We start from the raw sequence: 16475 nt of genomic DNA, 5'->3' as shown, positions 1-16475 counted from the left end.
AAATCAGGATAAGCTCGACAGTTATATCCTCATTTATCTTTATCTTTAGCTGCATCTCATCTTTACATACACAAGCTGTGCAATACACCCACACTCACAGATTTTTATCACAACAAGGACACGGCCCCCTTTGTGACTCTACTTCAGTAGCATTGGGTTTCTGCATTTGCATTAATGTGTATTTTTAGATGGATGGATGAATAAGTAGATAGAGATACAACCAGACACACACACACACACACACACACACACTCATCAATGTTTTTATTCATGTATTATTAAGATGAACCCACCAAGGATATGAAACAGTTTTGTGTCGTCAATAAAGTTCAAAACAGGAAGACCCAAGAGAAAGAAGATTAAAGGATCTTCATACTTGGATTGACTCTCTGTGCCTGTATTTATCCAACCTCTAAGCCCCATCACCATATCCTTCATCCCTGTCCGTTGTTTCAGAAAACCAGCCACGATATTTGAAGATCAAGTGGGCAAACAAAGCAGAAACTAACGAAAGCCAAAAATAACTGGGAAACAGAGCTGGTCGATTTAGCTGTCGATGCAGGTCTCTGACGGCTCCAGTGTGTGTGTGTGTGTGTGTGTGTGTGTGCGCTTGTGTGTGTGATACGTGTGCAGAAGCATATCTAGTGAGTGATCAGATATGCTGACTTACTAAAACAGACCTTAAGTGTATTTTAGTATAATGTAACAATGCAACAAACACCTTAGAAATAGGACGTGGTCAATTTTATTTCATACAAAGTTTCTTTGGTGTTTGGCTTATTTGGAATACGGATATTGTGTTTGTTCCAAATCACAGAGGGATCAATATGTTTGCCACGTAAGAGCTTTAGAACAATAATAAAAATGTGTCAACATAGCCCTATATTGAATTTTTTCATTGTAGGTTATAGTTCTGAGTGGTGTCAACGGGGGCGTAAATATCCATATGTTGACACTGTATGGAGACTGCTGTAGGGGCGTTGGGTTGAACACTGCTCACCAAACCCAATTTACCCTAGATTACAATGACCTGTAAGCTTGCTATCACTGTATTCACTAAAATCGCTATAAAGTCCTGGCTTGATCTCAAGGTTGTATTTTTGATATTAATGGAGTTATCACGAACACTAATGTTCTAGAGACCATGAGCACTGCAACCACAGATTGATTTTGTCTCAACTAATCTGTGTGTGATCAGAATGTGCAAGTGCAAGAGGCGAAAAATCACATTGAATCCGTCTTCATATTATATAAAGCATGTTACTGCCACCTATTGGCTACGGCATACATTGCATCCAATTAACTATACGACGCTATTGTCTGGTCGTATCTGAGTTCTTGAATCAGTAATAATACTGAATAAAAAATTATTCCGGTCAATCTCTGGTCACATCGTTCATACAAAAGGGGAACATAACTAAACATTATACATTGTAAATCACTTTCAAAAACGCTGTCGTCCTCAGTAGACTTATTTTAAACGAATCTGTACTTCTGAAAAGCTGAATATTACTCTGAGTGGCGGGCATCCTAATGGGCAGAAAACTGCCGGCAGGGCGAGTCCCATGTGTCCTTTTTATTTACTGATATACGTGTTTGGCACCTCTGATGAGACCTGGGCAGAGTTTCCCTGGGCATTACCGCTGAGTCCTTTGGAACTAAAGCAGATATGCAAATCTTTGGAAGTATCAGCTCCCAGTAGGCTACCTGCCAAGCCTCATTATTTCCTTGCTACTTCCAGAGAACCAACGTAGGAGTTTTACTGTTGTGATAGGGATGTCGACCACGCACCCTTGAAGATGTTGTAATCAACGAAAGTAGACTTGATTGTAATGCTGCTATAAACCGGGTAGTCTACCCCAAATACACAGATAAGACAAAGACACTGAAGTATGCATTGTGGTCAAGACAATATATATTACGCCTCTTAATAAAACCAAAAGGAAATCAACAAAATCCACCCAAACAAAGCAACAGTGGATCTGGGGTGAATAAATGTTGAAACAATAAAAAAGAGTCCGCTTAACCAGTCACTCGTATGCCTACCTTAAGTCTGTACGATCCTACCCCCTCACCGCCCCCTCACGCCACACGAGTCAACCTAAATAAAGACATGAAGGTTCAGATATCCACAAAATACAAACGATATGATTAAAAATGAACGAGCGGATATCTGCCACTCAACCACTCAATTGTCCCAAGAACAGAAACTCGAGACCATAAACCCGCCGTGGGCCATTAAGGCCTAGTAGGCCTACCCTACAGAAAGAGCTGGCGACATGAGACCAGACAGGCAGTGGGTCTTTATGGGCTCCACTAGTTCAACGTCAGATGGTCAATCCTGATCTCCAGAGCTCTCATGATGAGGCTGATTACGTAGCAGATAGAGCTGAAGTAAATGGTCAATGAATGAATGACAATCGTTAGGTGGTCTGCTGTAAACACATACATTGGTCTATAGATGTCATGCGGCAATATATCACAGCCACAGTTAAATAAATTGAAGTCTGGCTCTCAGAAGAGAAAGGTGAAGAATGACAGGGAGAGAAGACAAGTCAGGTTCTGACTAACTTATTTTCTAAGAAAGATGTGCACAAACGTTTAAACACACAAGATGAAACCCCATTCTTAACTCTGTGATCGTTGCTAAAACAAATAGAGACAACCCAAAGCAAGAGCAGACAATAGGCTGCACTTTCAAATGATGAGGCCTTGGTTATTAAGGTAAAGGATAAATAAAGTGTACGGTAGGCTAATTGCAACAGCAGGCTACTGATTTAAAGCAACCTAATATAAAATTAAAACTAAGCCGTTATTAGGCTACATGATAAATAATAACCTATGGCATATAGTTTACGGAAGAGGATTAGGGCCACACATAAGAAAAAGAAAATTAGTTATGACTTTATTCTCAGAATTCTGACTTTAAAGTCAGAACTATGAAATTCTGAGAATAAAGTCAGAATTCTGAGATTAAAGTCAGAATTCTGAGATTAAAGTCAGTATTCTTGTATATAGGGCCCAGAATTTGGTGCTATGCCCCTGTGTGTGTGTGTGTGTGTGTGTGTGTGTGTGTGTGTGTGTGTGTGTGTGTGTGTGTGTGTGTGTGTGTGTGTGTGTGTGTGTTTAACCAGTCACTCGTATGCCACACGAGTCAACCTAAATAATGACATCAAAAAAAAGTACAGTCTGCTGCTGTGATGTCTACCCAGGCAGTTTCCCCATTTGGAGTATTTGTGTAGCCTACTTGAAGTCTGGATTAAGACGGACTTCCAATACAGCGATGCGTCACGTCATGATGTCGCCCCCTGTTGGTCATTCAGAATAACTGCATATTTATTTATGTATTTTCTGTACATTTTTTTAGGTTAAAAAAAAAATACAGCTCACATTTGTACACAAACAAGGGGCTGATGCTCACCATTGCCATTCTTGTTGGAACAGTGGAGCGGGAGCACAGGATTGGGGACATCTCGACCAACGAAAGATACGTCTATGCTGCCTTCAAACCCTTCCCCGGCCTAGACGTCCCGGCCGGCAGGCAGTACATTTCTCAATATCACGGGAGTAACTGTTGGAGATACACGGCCCTTCTGAGAGGATAAAAGAGTTGCAGTAGGCTAGCTGTAAAATATATATATATATATAACTTAGGCTAATGGAAACAAACGCTGAGGCAGTTTTCAATAATGGCTCCCAACACAATGATGATGACATACACGATAAATTAGGCTACTTCTCACAAAAAAACGACTTACTACCAACACAATAAGTTAAATCCCAATGCTGCTGGTCTTCAAATATGTAGGCGGCCATTGCGATGACTTCGTGTATAGGCTTCAACAGGGATATTAAACCTGCATGATTAATATTTGACCAATTCTGATTCAGGGCCCATATCCAATAGTGAGTCTTTGTTATTGTGTGCCCATTCATTTGTACCTGGATGATTTACATTGCATGGTCTTTTAATCCCTTCTAATAGACTTAGCAATGTGATTCTGGATTCATAATACAGTAACATGTTCTGTGCCAATTCAAAGGCTTACTAGTCTTTTTTTTTTAGACTTTATAAAGGTTGTTTCTGGTAAAATACAATCAAAAACACACATTTTAAGAACATATGTATATGGGTAATGTTATGAGAGGGGGAATCCAACACTTTCAGTAGTTAACAATGCTGTCTCTCCAGTCCGTGTTTTACCTAACCCCCACCTCCTCCCCACTACACACACATACAAACAAACAAACATACAAATGCATACACATACAAACACACACCTAGTATCCCTAGGTCAACCCTCTGCTTTTTTAAGTATCAGCAGAACTGTGATGTTTGTGATGTGTGTGTGATGTTTGTGATGAATTCCCTTGTACATTCAGTTCATATGAATAGAAGCTACATATAACTTTTGATTCTTAACGCTCCGAATGCAACAGATCACTTTCTCAAATTCCTTCAATTTTACTTATATTTACACTTACAACTCCCCATCCCAAATGTGGGGTATAGTCCTTTTTTTTTCTTTCTCATTTCCGTGCCTGAAGTTGTTTCACCTAAACAAGGTGACCTGAAACATAATGCTTAATACATCTCACCCCACCCACCCAGGAGAGGAATGGGCGGCTCCTCTCACTCGACACACACAAAGTCCCACTCTCTACCCCCATCCTGGATGTGCCTGGCCTTATCACCTCTAACACCTCAATACGCATACAATTAACCTCCCAACTCCCCCCCACGTCTACAATACCTCTCTCGCTCTGAACCATTACCATCGTTAGCATAACCACAATGCCCGCTCCAAGCTGAGGATCCAAAAGAAAAAGAAGAAATACCTAGAACAAAATGGCCTTGGAGTGGTGTAAATGTAAGCCCCCGTTTTATGTGCAGAGAGCAGATTGTGGAGAGAGCTTCTTGGTTGAAAGGGTTACAGAAAACAATGGCTCGTTACGACATTCAGCTTCCAAGAGTTGCTGTGCATTTGTTCATTCTTTTAAACCGTGAGGTGTTAAGGCTGAAATTATTTCTATGACCTGGATCTTGTTAAAGCAGCCCCTTTTTATACTTTTTTTGAATAGCAGGATACATTAGAAACATTGTAGAGTAAGTAATGGCGAGAACTAGTTCCCAAGAACATAAAGAGAAAATTGGCAGAAAAGTGTGAGGATGGTTTATTGATAATCTGACTTTCAGAACAAATTCTGTGCTTCTAGTCATTGAACATATAGGGCGAGATGCTGCATAAGTCAGATGAACAAGGAAGGAAATAAATAAACAATGCACAAATTTAAACCAAGGGTTCTGTGCAAGTTTCTAAAGGGACTCATCATAATGATGAGTTTCAAAAGCTTAATGAGATTTCTTGAAAGAGGAATTGTACAAAATGCATGTTGGTCAGTTACAAATAAGGAAACTTGAATTTGTAGAGCATCACTCTTAACTGAAAGGTGCTGGTTAAATGATACCATGTTGATCAACAGATTCATTATGTGACATTAGTGCAAATACAGTAACTTATACTCAATAACAAAAAGGTTTGAAAAAAAAAGAAAAAAAACAAGAGACAATCCAGCAGACAAAACAGCCAAACCTCTTGAAAACCAATGTAAACATATTTTTTCTCCAAGTGAATTCCTAATGTGTACATTCAATTCTCCAAACTTAGTGTAACAAAAAAAAAAATCACACATGTACAAAATAAACCCTGTAAAACACAAAAATATCATTTTAAAACCATTTTTATGCACCGATTTCTTTTGAGTCAAGTTCTTGTCTACACATAAGGCATACAATTTAGTGAGTAAAAAAAACTAAACAAAATGCCCACTACAGAACCAACATTTTAAACAAAACTATTTTACAAATAAGAAATAAAAGGGCTTCTAGCTCCAATGGAATTAATGGGTAACCTCCCCTCCCCAAAAAGAACATAACTTTAAACAAAAAGCCTTTTAAAAGTGACTTTGAACTGCCTTTTGCCTGTAGGGTGTCATGCAGGGCAGAAGGAGAGACATGCAACCCTCCATTCACACAGGTGCAGTCCATGAGGTAGTGATGACGTGTTGGGGGACGGACAGATCAGGGCACACAACTGGCATTTCCCTTAGCATTGGCTGGAGATGCTTTAAAGTATTAAAAAGGTGACAAATAGTATGGCAAAGGCCAGTTCATTTTTCAGAATCTTCTTAAGACATTTTGGAAATCATGCATCTTTTTGATTCTAGAGAAACATAAAAAATAAAATAAAAAAATCAAGTGAATACTTTGCATTTATCCATGAACGAGTGACACACCGTGATGCAGGGCTCTCTTCCACATGTAGTAGGTAGAGCGTGGTGTGAAGGGGAAGTAGGATCGGAACTCTTTGAACGTAGGGAAAGCCTTCTCCTCAAACCGTTGCTGCAGGAACAGCTTGGCCTTAGCCTTGAAGTTTGCCAGTGCCACGACATCCATCACAAACATTTGGTCTGTGATTTGCGTCTGGCTGGGCAGAGGGTATCTTGGGAATGGGGAATCAAGGGATGTCAGGGTGCCGTCTTCTAACGCAATTGGGCTTGGGTCAACGGAGGGCATACTTTGGTAATTGAATCTCTGCTGCAACATCTCATCCCCCATCTCTGCAGGGATGCTTCCCAGGCCCTCAGGTACAGGCAACACGGTGTGGCTGGCCTTCTTTTTCTTGCTTGGGCCTGGACTGTTGCGCCACCGCCAGAAGAAGCAGGGAGACATGGATGGGTACTTCAGCTTGAACTTAGCTAGAGACCATTTCGACTTCTGCACGTGGGTCTTCGCAGCATCTCTGAGCTGTTTCTTGCTCATGTATGCAAACGTGAACGTTTTGTGATTTCTTCGACAAATTTTCACTCTTGGGACTGCAAGTTGGTTGGGGTTGGCAGGGGCAGGATGGGGCAGGGAGCTTTTTGGACTCTGGCTTTTGTCAGCATCGGAGCCCTCCTCACTGCTACCGACACCCGTCTTGTAGTCCCTGTGGAACAGTATGGCTTCTCTCCTCCAGTTGTAGTAGGTAGATCGTGAGATCCCGGGGAAATTTCTTTTGAAGTACCGGAACGGGAGGGAAGTGTTCATGGCAATGCAGTTTTGCAGACAGCGTTTGGCCTCCTGCATATGGGCCACATTTTGGGCCCGCTCTCCATCCAGCTTCCCAAGGTTCAGACCAAACATGGAGGCCACACTCTCATGGTGGTCTGGCTCTTCTTGCTTTGCCTCCGGCGAGGACCAGGTTTCCTGCTCCGTGCTCTCGGGGCTTACCTCACCGGCGGAGGATGTCGCCGAGTAGGTACCCCCGGAGCCCATCATGAGTTCATGCTTCCAGTTGTAATAGGTGGACCTTGAGATCTCTGGGAAGATTTCCTTGAACTGGTGAAGAGGGCTGAGCTTTCCCTCCAGATAGGAAGCCTGCAGGAAGTGTTTGGCCTTGTACCTGGCTGTTGACTTTTGGCAATGCTCCTCTGACTGTTTCGTCCAGCGATGGATGGTCCTCTTGGCGATGTTATTCTTGTCCTTTAGGTTGGTGTAGGACACTGGAGATTCATGGTTCGGTAGCCCAAGGTTCTGTAGCACAGAGAACCCGTACTTCCCAAACTTAAGGTCACTCGTTTTCACCAACGCCACAAAATTGTTGGGTTTGAAGACCGTGCCGGACTGCAGCATACCCGACCACATTATGTGGAGGGTATCCGCCTTCAGATTGTTAAGGCAGGTCCGGGGACGTATGAGTCTGTTGAAATATGGGCGAATCTTTGGGTTGAACATGGGATAGATGGAGTAGATGTTGGAGTGGAGCACCGAAGACAAGGCGTAGACATGCCACATGTTGGCATACGAGCCCGCAAAGCAGGACGCCTTCACATCTGCGTCAAATATGGCTTCTAGGACAGCTACAGGCAGGTTGAGCATATCCTCGGATTCCTCCGCACAGAGGCTGAAGCGGGCTGCCTGGAGCATAATCTTGGAGTCGATCATCCCACACAGGTAGTACCTCTTCCACAGCAGCATCTCCAACACGGTCCGAACCTGGAGGCAGTCACATTAGGGGTACAAAATAAGAACTGTCATTACACTGCTTGAATGTCAAGTAAAATACACGTTATTTCGTGATAAGCTACAATAACAAAGAGAAACCGAGATGATTGCCATTTTGTTTTTTCTTCACAGAAACGGCAGACCATGATTTTGTTTTTTGACTACAAAATAATTTAAATGGAACTGAATACGTTACAGATTGTTTGAACAAATACCGTTCAGACATACATGTGTCGTGATATGTAAAACAAAACATTCATTAAGTGTTTTTAAGATACGTTTTTGTCTAGCAACTATAATATTGTGGAAATAGTAAAAAAAATAATATATATATGGAAACCAATCTTTGTCTTTTGATGCATAGTGACGGCTGGACTGGAGAATATAGAAACCAATAATGCTAACCTGTAGCTCCAAACTTAGGCGGGTGCTTCCAACCAACAGCATACTGGCTGCATCAAACAGTAGGTTGCCTTCTCCTTTACAGTTGAGGGGAAGGAGACCAGAGGGCGCGTCCGCTGGGAACAGGCTGTGGGCCATTTCATCGATGCCTGTCCACTCCGGGAAATCCTCACAGGGCTTGCTCGGGAGCTGGAACTGGGAAAGGACCTGCTCCACTTCAATTGCCACCCTTGTCAGGGCGTCCAGGCCAGAGCTCTCCGTAGCTTCTTGGAGCTCGCCCAGGACCGACAGCACCACCTCCTTCCTTTGAATCATGCCTGCCGAGGATCCAAACCAATATGCACCTGCATGTAGACCACATCGTATAATTAAGTAAAATGCATGTAGCCAGACAATAACCCTGTTGGTTGGACGTGGAAGGATAAGTAAATGTTTCGATTTTGAGCAAGCCACAAGCATGAGGTCGAACGGAGTCCTAAGTGTAGACAATACGCAGCGTCTGCAAATCCAGACTTAATCTAAACAATAAAAAGCAACTTTGATTAACTTTGAGAACCAAGGGAAAAAAAATCGTAGTAGTTTAAACATCTGGTAACTTGTAGTAGGAAAGTAATCTAAATCTTGGAACATTTTAATGATTTGGGTCATTGGCTATACTGTACACACTTCCAGGCCTACTCAGACACTTTTGGCCAGCACAAGAGTAACAGTGGACAAAACAATCAAGACCAATAAATATCCTAAATAAAAGCATCGTTTTCTCACCTGTGTGTTCAGGAAGGAGCCACCAGAAATTCTGTCAGAAAAAAAGCCCACACAACACACACGACCTCTTATGGAAGTACCAGCCGAATAAAATAGAAAGCGTTCCTCGGTGTTTAATCCATGGCGTGCTGCGTTCCCAAAGCACTACGCCCGAGTGTCTGGGTCATGCAGAGTGGAGAGAGATTCAGAGTGATAAGAAGCTACACCACCTATCAGGAAATTGTCAATCGCCGATTCGCTTTTTGTCTTAACACCTCCCTCTTGCCCCCCACCCACCCCCATGGTCTCCCCGGAGTAGACTACAGCCAGGGTCAATTTCAATGCGAGGTGTTAACAAAAGCCAATGTGTTACTGTTATCATGGGCCGTCCTGACAAAAGCAGGCAGGCAAGTGACTTACAAACACAAGTATTGACGCTTTGGTTTAATCAACACGTTTGTTTTTTTCTTTATATAAGCAAACTCGCACATGTCAATAGTTCAATTCCAAGGTTATTTCTCGTTGATTTTCACTTGACTCCTAACATGGGAATTTATATCGTCACCGAATTTGTACGGCCAATTTAGCATATATATTCTTATTTTCTTATTTATTACGATATATTTTCATAGATTTACACTTCTAAAACTAAAATATATGTGCTACTAAATAACACAGTTGTGAGGCGTTTAAAGTTTCAGGTAAGCTTTGGTTTCCTGTGGGTGAAACTACCCAAGCTATGTGGATTAGACATTGGCACTATGTAGACAGGAGGGTTCATCTTGGAACAGCTTCTGGGGCTTAAATTCTGTCTGTGTTTCTTTAGCACTATCTATTCTCACACCTCTTTGCCTGTAGGCCTGCTACTTACCTATCCTCCTTATTCAGGATTCTGGTAATCAAGGCCCTTTTGTTCCACACATGCACAACGATCCCAGCCACCCATTCCCAACCCGCCGCCCCACCCCCCAGCCCAACACCCACACACACACACACACACACACACACACACACACACACACACACACACACACACACACACACACACACACACACACACACACACATACCCACCCCCTCCCCCCACACTCTCTCTCACACACACACACACACACACACACACACACACACACACACATTAAGGGACACTAGCATTTGTCACCCGCTGGTCTGTTGGCCGTGCAGGCCCATGGCAGACGAGCTGGGGCCTGGGTTCTCTTGGGTTCGAGACATTGTCCTGAAGCCTTATCAGCTGCACAAGGAAGATAGGAGTAGGAGAACAAGTTTTCAATGAATGGTCCCATGTCTCCAGCGTTGTATTGTGGTTCACATAGCAGAGATAGCAGAGGCAGAAACTACGCCTGTTGCATGGTCTTAGAGTTTGTCGCCACGATAAAGACCAGGACACTGCCTCTCACCCGGGAAATTGTACCCTCTGATGTATGTTGTGGAAGATTGTGGTTGTGGCGTTATCATTTTTCTTGTATAGTGAATGTTGGTGGCCTGCGATAAGTTGCCTATAAGGTTACTCTGAATATACCTCAGTTAACCTTTAAGGACAGCTTGACATGTGTTATTTGGTTTGTTGTTGTTTTTTTTCTCCAATAGATGTATGCTGTCTGGTCAGTGCTTGTTTAACAAGGCATGTGGATGTTTTGTAAGACAACTGAAAGTCCACCCTTGTTTAGTATTTAGTACTAGGATGATATTGAATGGAATATTAACTCTCTCTCTCTCTCTCTCTCTCGCTCTCTCTCTCCCTCCCATTATCCTGTTCATTCTAGTTTGCAATTTCATAACCATCCTCCCAATATCTCCAAAGAGATATACAAAAACTCTCTGTTGCACACCACTAAAAAGAACTACAACCAAGGCAGTACCTTCTAGACATAAATCTGCATACCTATTACCATTTGCTCTTTTGTTTGGACTTGGACTGAGGAGTGACCACCTCACCCAGGGAACGCTTTGTACTGTCTCCCTTTCTCATCTCAAACAAACATGTCTTGGCTTTTTGTTCTGGCCCCTTTGCCAGGGATCAGATCTACACACACACACACACACACACACACACACACACACACACACACACACACACACACACACACACACACACACACACACACGCGCGTGTGCGTATACACATGCACACACACACACACACACACACACACACACACACACACACACACACACACACACACACACACGTGTGCACACACACACACACACACACACACACACACACACACACACACACACACAGCTCATCTGCACACTTTAAATGTGTAGATGAGCGCTGCTGTGCTGCAAGGCAATGTGAACACAAAGTGTGGGTGGACCTCAAGTGTTTAAAATGCAAAACAGGGCAACACCAGCACCGGCTCCGACTGTCTCTCGCCTGCTGTGTGGGTGGTGTGTGTTTGTATGTGTGTGTGTGCGTATGTAGGTGTGTGTTTGTGTGTGTAGGGGGTGGGGTGGTGTGTGTGTGTGTGTGTGTGTGTGTGTGTGTGTGTGTGTGTGTAAGGGTGTGTGTGTGTGTAGTGTGGGGGAGGTATAGTTAGAAGTTATGACTTTGTTATAGTGTTGGAATGTTTTGAACTTGGCATTGCCGTTCACACAACGTGGTTGCATCTTGCAAGCATTCATTCTCGACAACTTAGATACGATCTGATTACATACATGGGGAAGAACATAGATGTAGGTGATGTATTTTTAATATGCCTCAATAGATTTGACCAGTGAGTGAGTCCTAACTTTATCGTATCTACACCGTGGTTTGCTTTTGTGGATGTGATGCTCACTTAGTTCATGATCAGTAAGTTTAAATTAATTGTTTTGATATAATGACAATTGTTTTGTTTTTAATGTCTTTATTTAGAATTTAAAAACCAAGCCCTTTTCTTGTATGTAATAATCATTCGGTGAAAAAGTACAATACATACATTTTCCATGTACATAAACACTTTAAAAACAACTTTTAAACATTTAAAAAACAAAACAAATTGCACGGAGCAACACAACTTATACAGTTTCAGTGATGTCAAATGTTTTATGTCCACACTGAAATTCAGTGCATCATTGCAAAAACAATATTTCATATAACTTATCGGTTATCGCCCCCAATCCCCTATGAACACCTATATACCTCTCATCTCCACCCCCACTATGTACCCCCTCGACCCCACTACCGGGCCCTCCATGACGGAGACCAATGTCTCCATTGCCAAACATTTCTGTCTCATCTTCAACATTTTAACTTTTTCCCATTTATAAGTGGATGTGAACACTATCACAACCATTTACTCCAACTCATTGAAGAAGTACGCTTCAATTGGTCAAAGAGCTCCACCCGGAAAGTACATGAATCCTGTGAGCCATCCGATGTTTAAAGGAAAGCCAAACCCTTATACAATTTATTTTAGATGCATAGTGATGTACTGGGTTACATCATAGTGATATGGACTGATCCTGGTCCATAGCACATGACTCTAACATGCAGTTTGGACTCAAATGGCCCTCTATGGGCTAATCGATGCTATTGCATGAGTAAGATGTTATTGGCCGTTTGGGGTTACCAGGTTATGTCAATCAAACATTGTTGCAAGTGGTGGGTTGTATGTCAGCATAAATGGTGGCCTCACTCTCTGTCTCCAACTTCCTGTCCGCAATGCCGACAAGCGTTATGTCAGCATAGGTGACATCCTCTGCAGTGGCGGCCACATCCTTAAAACACAAACATGCACGCATGAATTTGCACATGCATACATGAACCAACACACACACGCACGCACGCACGCACGCACACACACACACACACACACACACACACACACACACACGCACGCACGCACGCACGCACGCACGCACACAAACAGATAGGGTTTTATTTTGAAGAATATAAGTTTAAGTAAGTATATAATTAATTAAAATACCACTGAAGTGTATGTATGTACTCACAGTATTTATTACAGTATTAACATGCAGGGGAGTCTCTGGACGGGCAATAAGGTGGTCATCTGAAATTAAATCCAAAGCGACTTACAATAAGTACATTTGTCATAAGAAGTGAAACAATATATCGCCGTCGGTACAGTAAAGATGTTCATAGATCCAAATGCAAGTACTAACAATCGCCAGGCTAACCCCATTCCCCGTATACAGCAGTGATAGCTAGCTACTGCAGATGCTACACAACTAAGTACATGCTACACAACATGCATGCACAACACAATTAAGTACATGCTACACAATTAAGTACAATGAATGAATACAACCTGCATTAAGTGCGTTCATTAAGTGCCAGGACATACAACAAACAATAGTGCAACGGACAAATAAGGGACTGAATGGCTATGTAGAGTCTAGGTGAACTCTGAACAGGTGGGTTTTGAGTCGTTTGCGTAAGCTGGTGAGCGACTCTGCGATCCTGACATCAGCAGGGAGCTCATTCCACCACTGTGGTCCCAAGATAGAGAAGAGTTGTGATTTGGTTGATCGACCTTTGGTTGCTCTTAGTGATGGCGGTACCAGACGTCCAGCAAATTAAATAAAAAAATATGAATGTAAAACAGTATTAAAGAAGGTTGAATAAATCGCAAACCATGTTTCAGATCCCCATTTCAGATCCCCCAATATGGCTATTGAAGCGATATGAAACTCAAGTACCTCAAGTCTGCGTTTATTATTTAACAACAGAGAATCTCTGTTGTGCTATTCTCACACGTCTTTAATGTGAGCTATGGAAGTCTGAATAGCATGTTAGCGTCCGGGAACTACGAAACCACATGTTGCCATAACCTCTGTTTTTTTTAGCATTGTGTGGTGAAGCAATCTGCCATGTGCACATATGACAACATTGCCTCGTGATGTGCTGTTAATTTCCACTGGAACAACATGTGCTCTACGTGTGTCTGTGCATCTGTGTGTATGTTGCACTGCATCCAGGAGCTTGAGGAAACCTACTTTGTTTCCTCCTCTTCTTCACTACGATCAGAGCCAGCACGACCGTCATGGCACAGCCCACCACTGCCACAGAGATGATCACCTGGCTGGTGAAACCACCCCCGTCTGTCAAAAAAAAGATACAGTTAACAACCGTCTTGCTGAACCCATCTGTGCATTTGCCTCTATTGGCTTGTTACTTTTGTTGGTGCTTACAATTTGAAATATATTGTATTGCCTCGTCATCTACATGGTGGACACAATTGTTAGGCCTAAATCATGGTATTAAAAGAAACCATCAAGGCACATGTATGCAGTCATGGTATTGTAAGACAGTTTGGATAAAGGCTCCACCGAATATGAAATACTGACTTTATTGTACTGATAAAAAAACAAAGGCCAAATAAATTTGTAGCAGTGTAAAACGCCATTGGATCTCCCATCATTACCTTCATTATCGTTGTTTTCCAAGTTAGGCGTGGGAAGGCGTCTCCCCTTAACTGTGTGAAGACAAATCAAACATTGAACCAATCATCCATGTGAAGACTTAAACAGAGGAGCCAATGGTATTTACTACACCAAGTTATGTGTCGGTGAGTGAGTGAGAAAGTGAGTGAATGAGTGACAGAGAGAGACTGGGGATAGTTTCCACACCTCGGATACGGACAGGGAACTCCACCCTGCTCTGGACCTGGTGGTTGACCAAAGCCAGGCAGCTGAAGCGGCTTCCAAGCTGAATGGTGACCCTCAGTGAGACAGAACATCTGCTGATCCTCTGTTCGGCGAGCATGTCGTCCGGTCGGGTATCATCCTGCCACTTGAGAGACATACCTTGATACAGAGCGGAGGAACACAGACCAGGTCCGTCGAACGTTAGCAGGTGACAGCTTAAGGTAACTCTGGCTCCAGGCGACAGGTTAGACCTCGGCCAGGAGGAAACTGAAAGAATACAACAAAACAACAAATGCTTTTTTGTTTCGCGTGGTGCAGTTTGGGCAATATATGTCTGAGATTGTTGTTGCGAGGAATACAACTTTCATTCAGAGAACACACCTGCAGCACAATCCCTCCCTATGGGTTCAAGAAACATCCGAAGACCCACACCACCGCTTCAGAATCTGACCACTACTTGACCGCCACGTCATTGCTTTTATTAACACTTGAATGGAACTTAATTTGTTATGGTGCTTGCACACTGCTCAAACAAATACCCACAAAAGACTAACATACTGCCGGACTCCTTGGTGGTGGCACAGATTACTTAGAATACTTATTATTTTTGGTTAGTGAACATGTCCCATTGGTGTCGCCTAACTTAGGCATACTTTCTACAGTAGGGTGTTGGTGTTTGTTGGGGCAGGGTGCAAGCCCCTTGAATTATAAAACTAAACTTATTAGAAAAATAAAATCTTGGTCTGACACCTTTCTGGTTCCTTTAGCTAACCTGCACATGCAAAGTGAACGTAAAATCTGTCTTTAGGCCCATGGGCATTACTCACCAGTGATAAGAGACAGATAATGCACCTCATGTGAAACTTTACTGCACCAATATGCTCCGACATCGACTTCGGTGATGTTGTTGATTTGTAAAGAACAATTCGACCAAATGTTAAATCTACCAGGGTTTGCTGCTTCTATTCTGGGGATACTAGCGACGGTTGTAACGGTTGTACCACTTTGTGTGCCATAAAACCATCGTATGTCTGAGCAGGATTCCTCCAAAGGAGAGACGCACGGCAGGATAACTGTGTGACCCACTCGCCTCATCACAAGGTGGTTTTTGGTTACAGCTGTAAAGATATGCAGACAAAATGTGACAGATATTAAGAAACACACAATGTACCATATCTAATATCTCCAGTTAGATATATTACATAGAAAGTTGTTCATTATCCTTACCGGTGTGGATGAGGGCAACAAGTAGCAGCCCGATGGAACAAAGAGGAAACCCAAACATGTTGTTGCTACGCTTTATTACTGAGACAGAGTCGCGTTTCTGTTGTGTTCGGTAAGATGTAGTCTTAGTCAACACAGAGACAGCTTCCTGAATTGGCCAACATTCTCTGACCCCAGACATAACCTCCTTATTTGTTAGGTCCCGGGTTGCTTCCCTAATATGCTCATATGCGTCATATTTCTGAGTAAAGAGCAATGGAAATGATCTTAATGATGGTGTGACAATGCATTTTTATAATCTCTGAGAAAGAAAAAATCCAGTGCATCATTGCAAAAACATTCATCACAATAGGCTACTAAAAATCTACACATTCACAAATAAGTTAGATGTGTTTTATTTGAGGATAATGAGTTATTTTCAAATTGTTTGCGGTGCATGCAT

At 42.6% G+C, this 16475-nt stretch overlaps 2 protein-coding genes across 2 annotated transcripts; both read right to left on the bottom strand.

The window, feature by feature from the left end:
• Positions 1-6274: 6274 nt before the first annotated feature.
• On the bottom strand, positions 6275-8764 carry vrtn (vertebrae development associated; the record flags this gene model as incomplete). The annotated part of the gene is made up of 2 exons (XM_084483686.1): positions 6275-8038; positions 8453-8764. 2 exons carry the CDS (start codon positions 8762-8764, stop codon positions 6275-6277), a joined length of 2076 nt encoding a protein of 691 aa, XP_084339812.1.
• A 3789-nt stretch (positions 8765-12553) lies between these two features.
• On the bottom strand, positions 12554-16094 carry LOC311363554 (uncharacterized protein; the record flags this gene model as incomplete). Its single annotated transcript, XM_084483492.1, has 6 exons — positions 12554-12919; positions 13154-13212; positions 14159-14263; positions 14792-15076; positions 15637-15927; positions 16037-16094. 6 exons carry the CDS (start codon positions 16092-16094, stop codon positions 12785-12787), a joined length of 933 nt encoding a protein of 310 aa, XP_084339618.1. The 3' UTR covers positions 12554-12784.
• Between the last annotated feature and the right edge of the window lie 381 nt (positions 16095-16475).

This window comes from Micromesistius poutassou, assembly GCF_964030765.1.
Source record: "Micromesistius poutassou genome assembly, chromosome: 19".
In the NCBI taxonomy this organism is placed as follows: Eukaryota; Metazoa; Chordata; class Actinopteri; order Gadiformes; family Gadidae; genus Micromesistius; species Micromesistius poutassou.
The sequence above is the reverse complement of the archived record's forward strand: the minus strand, read 5'-3'. Positions and strand labels throughout refer to the sequence as shown.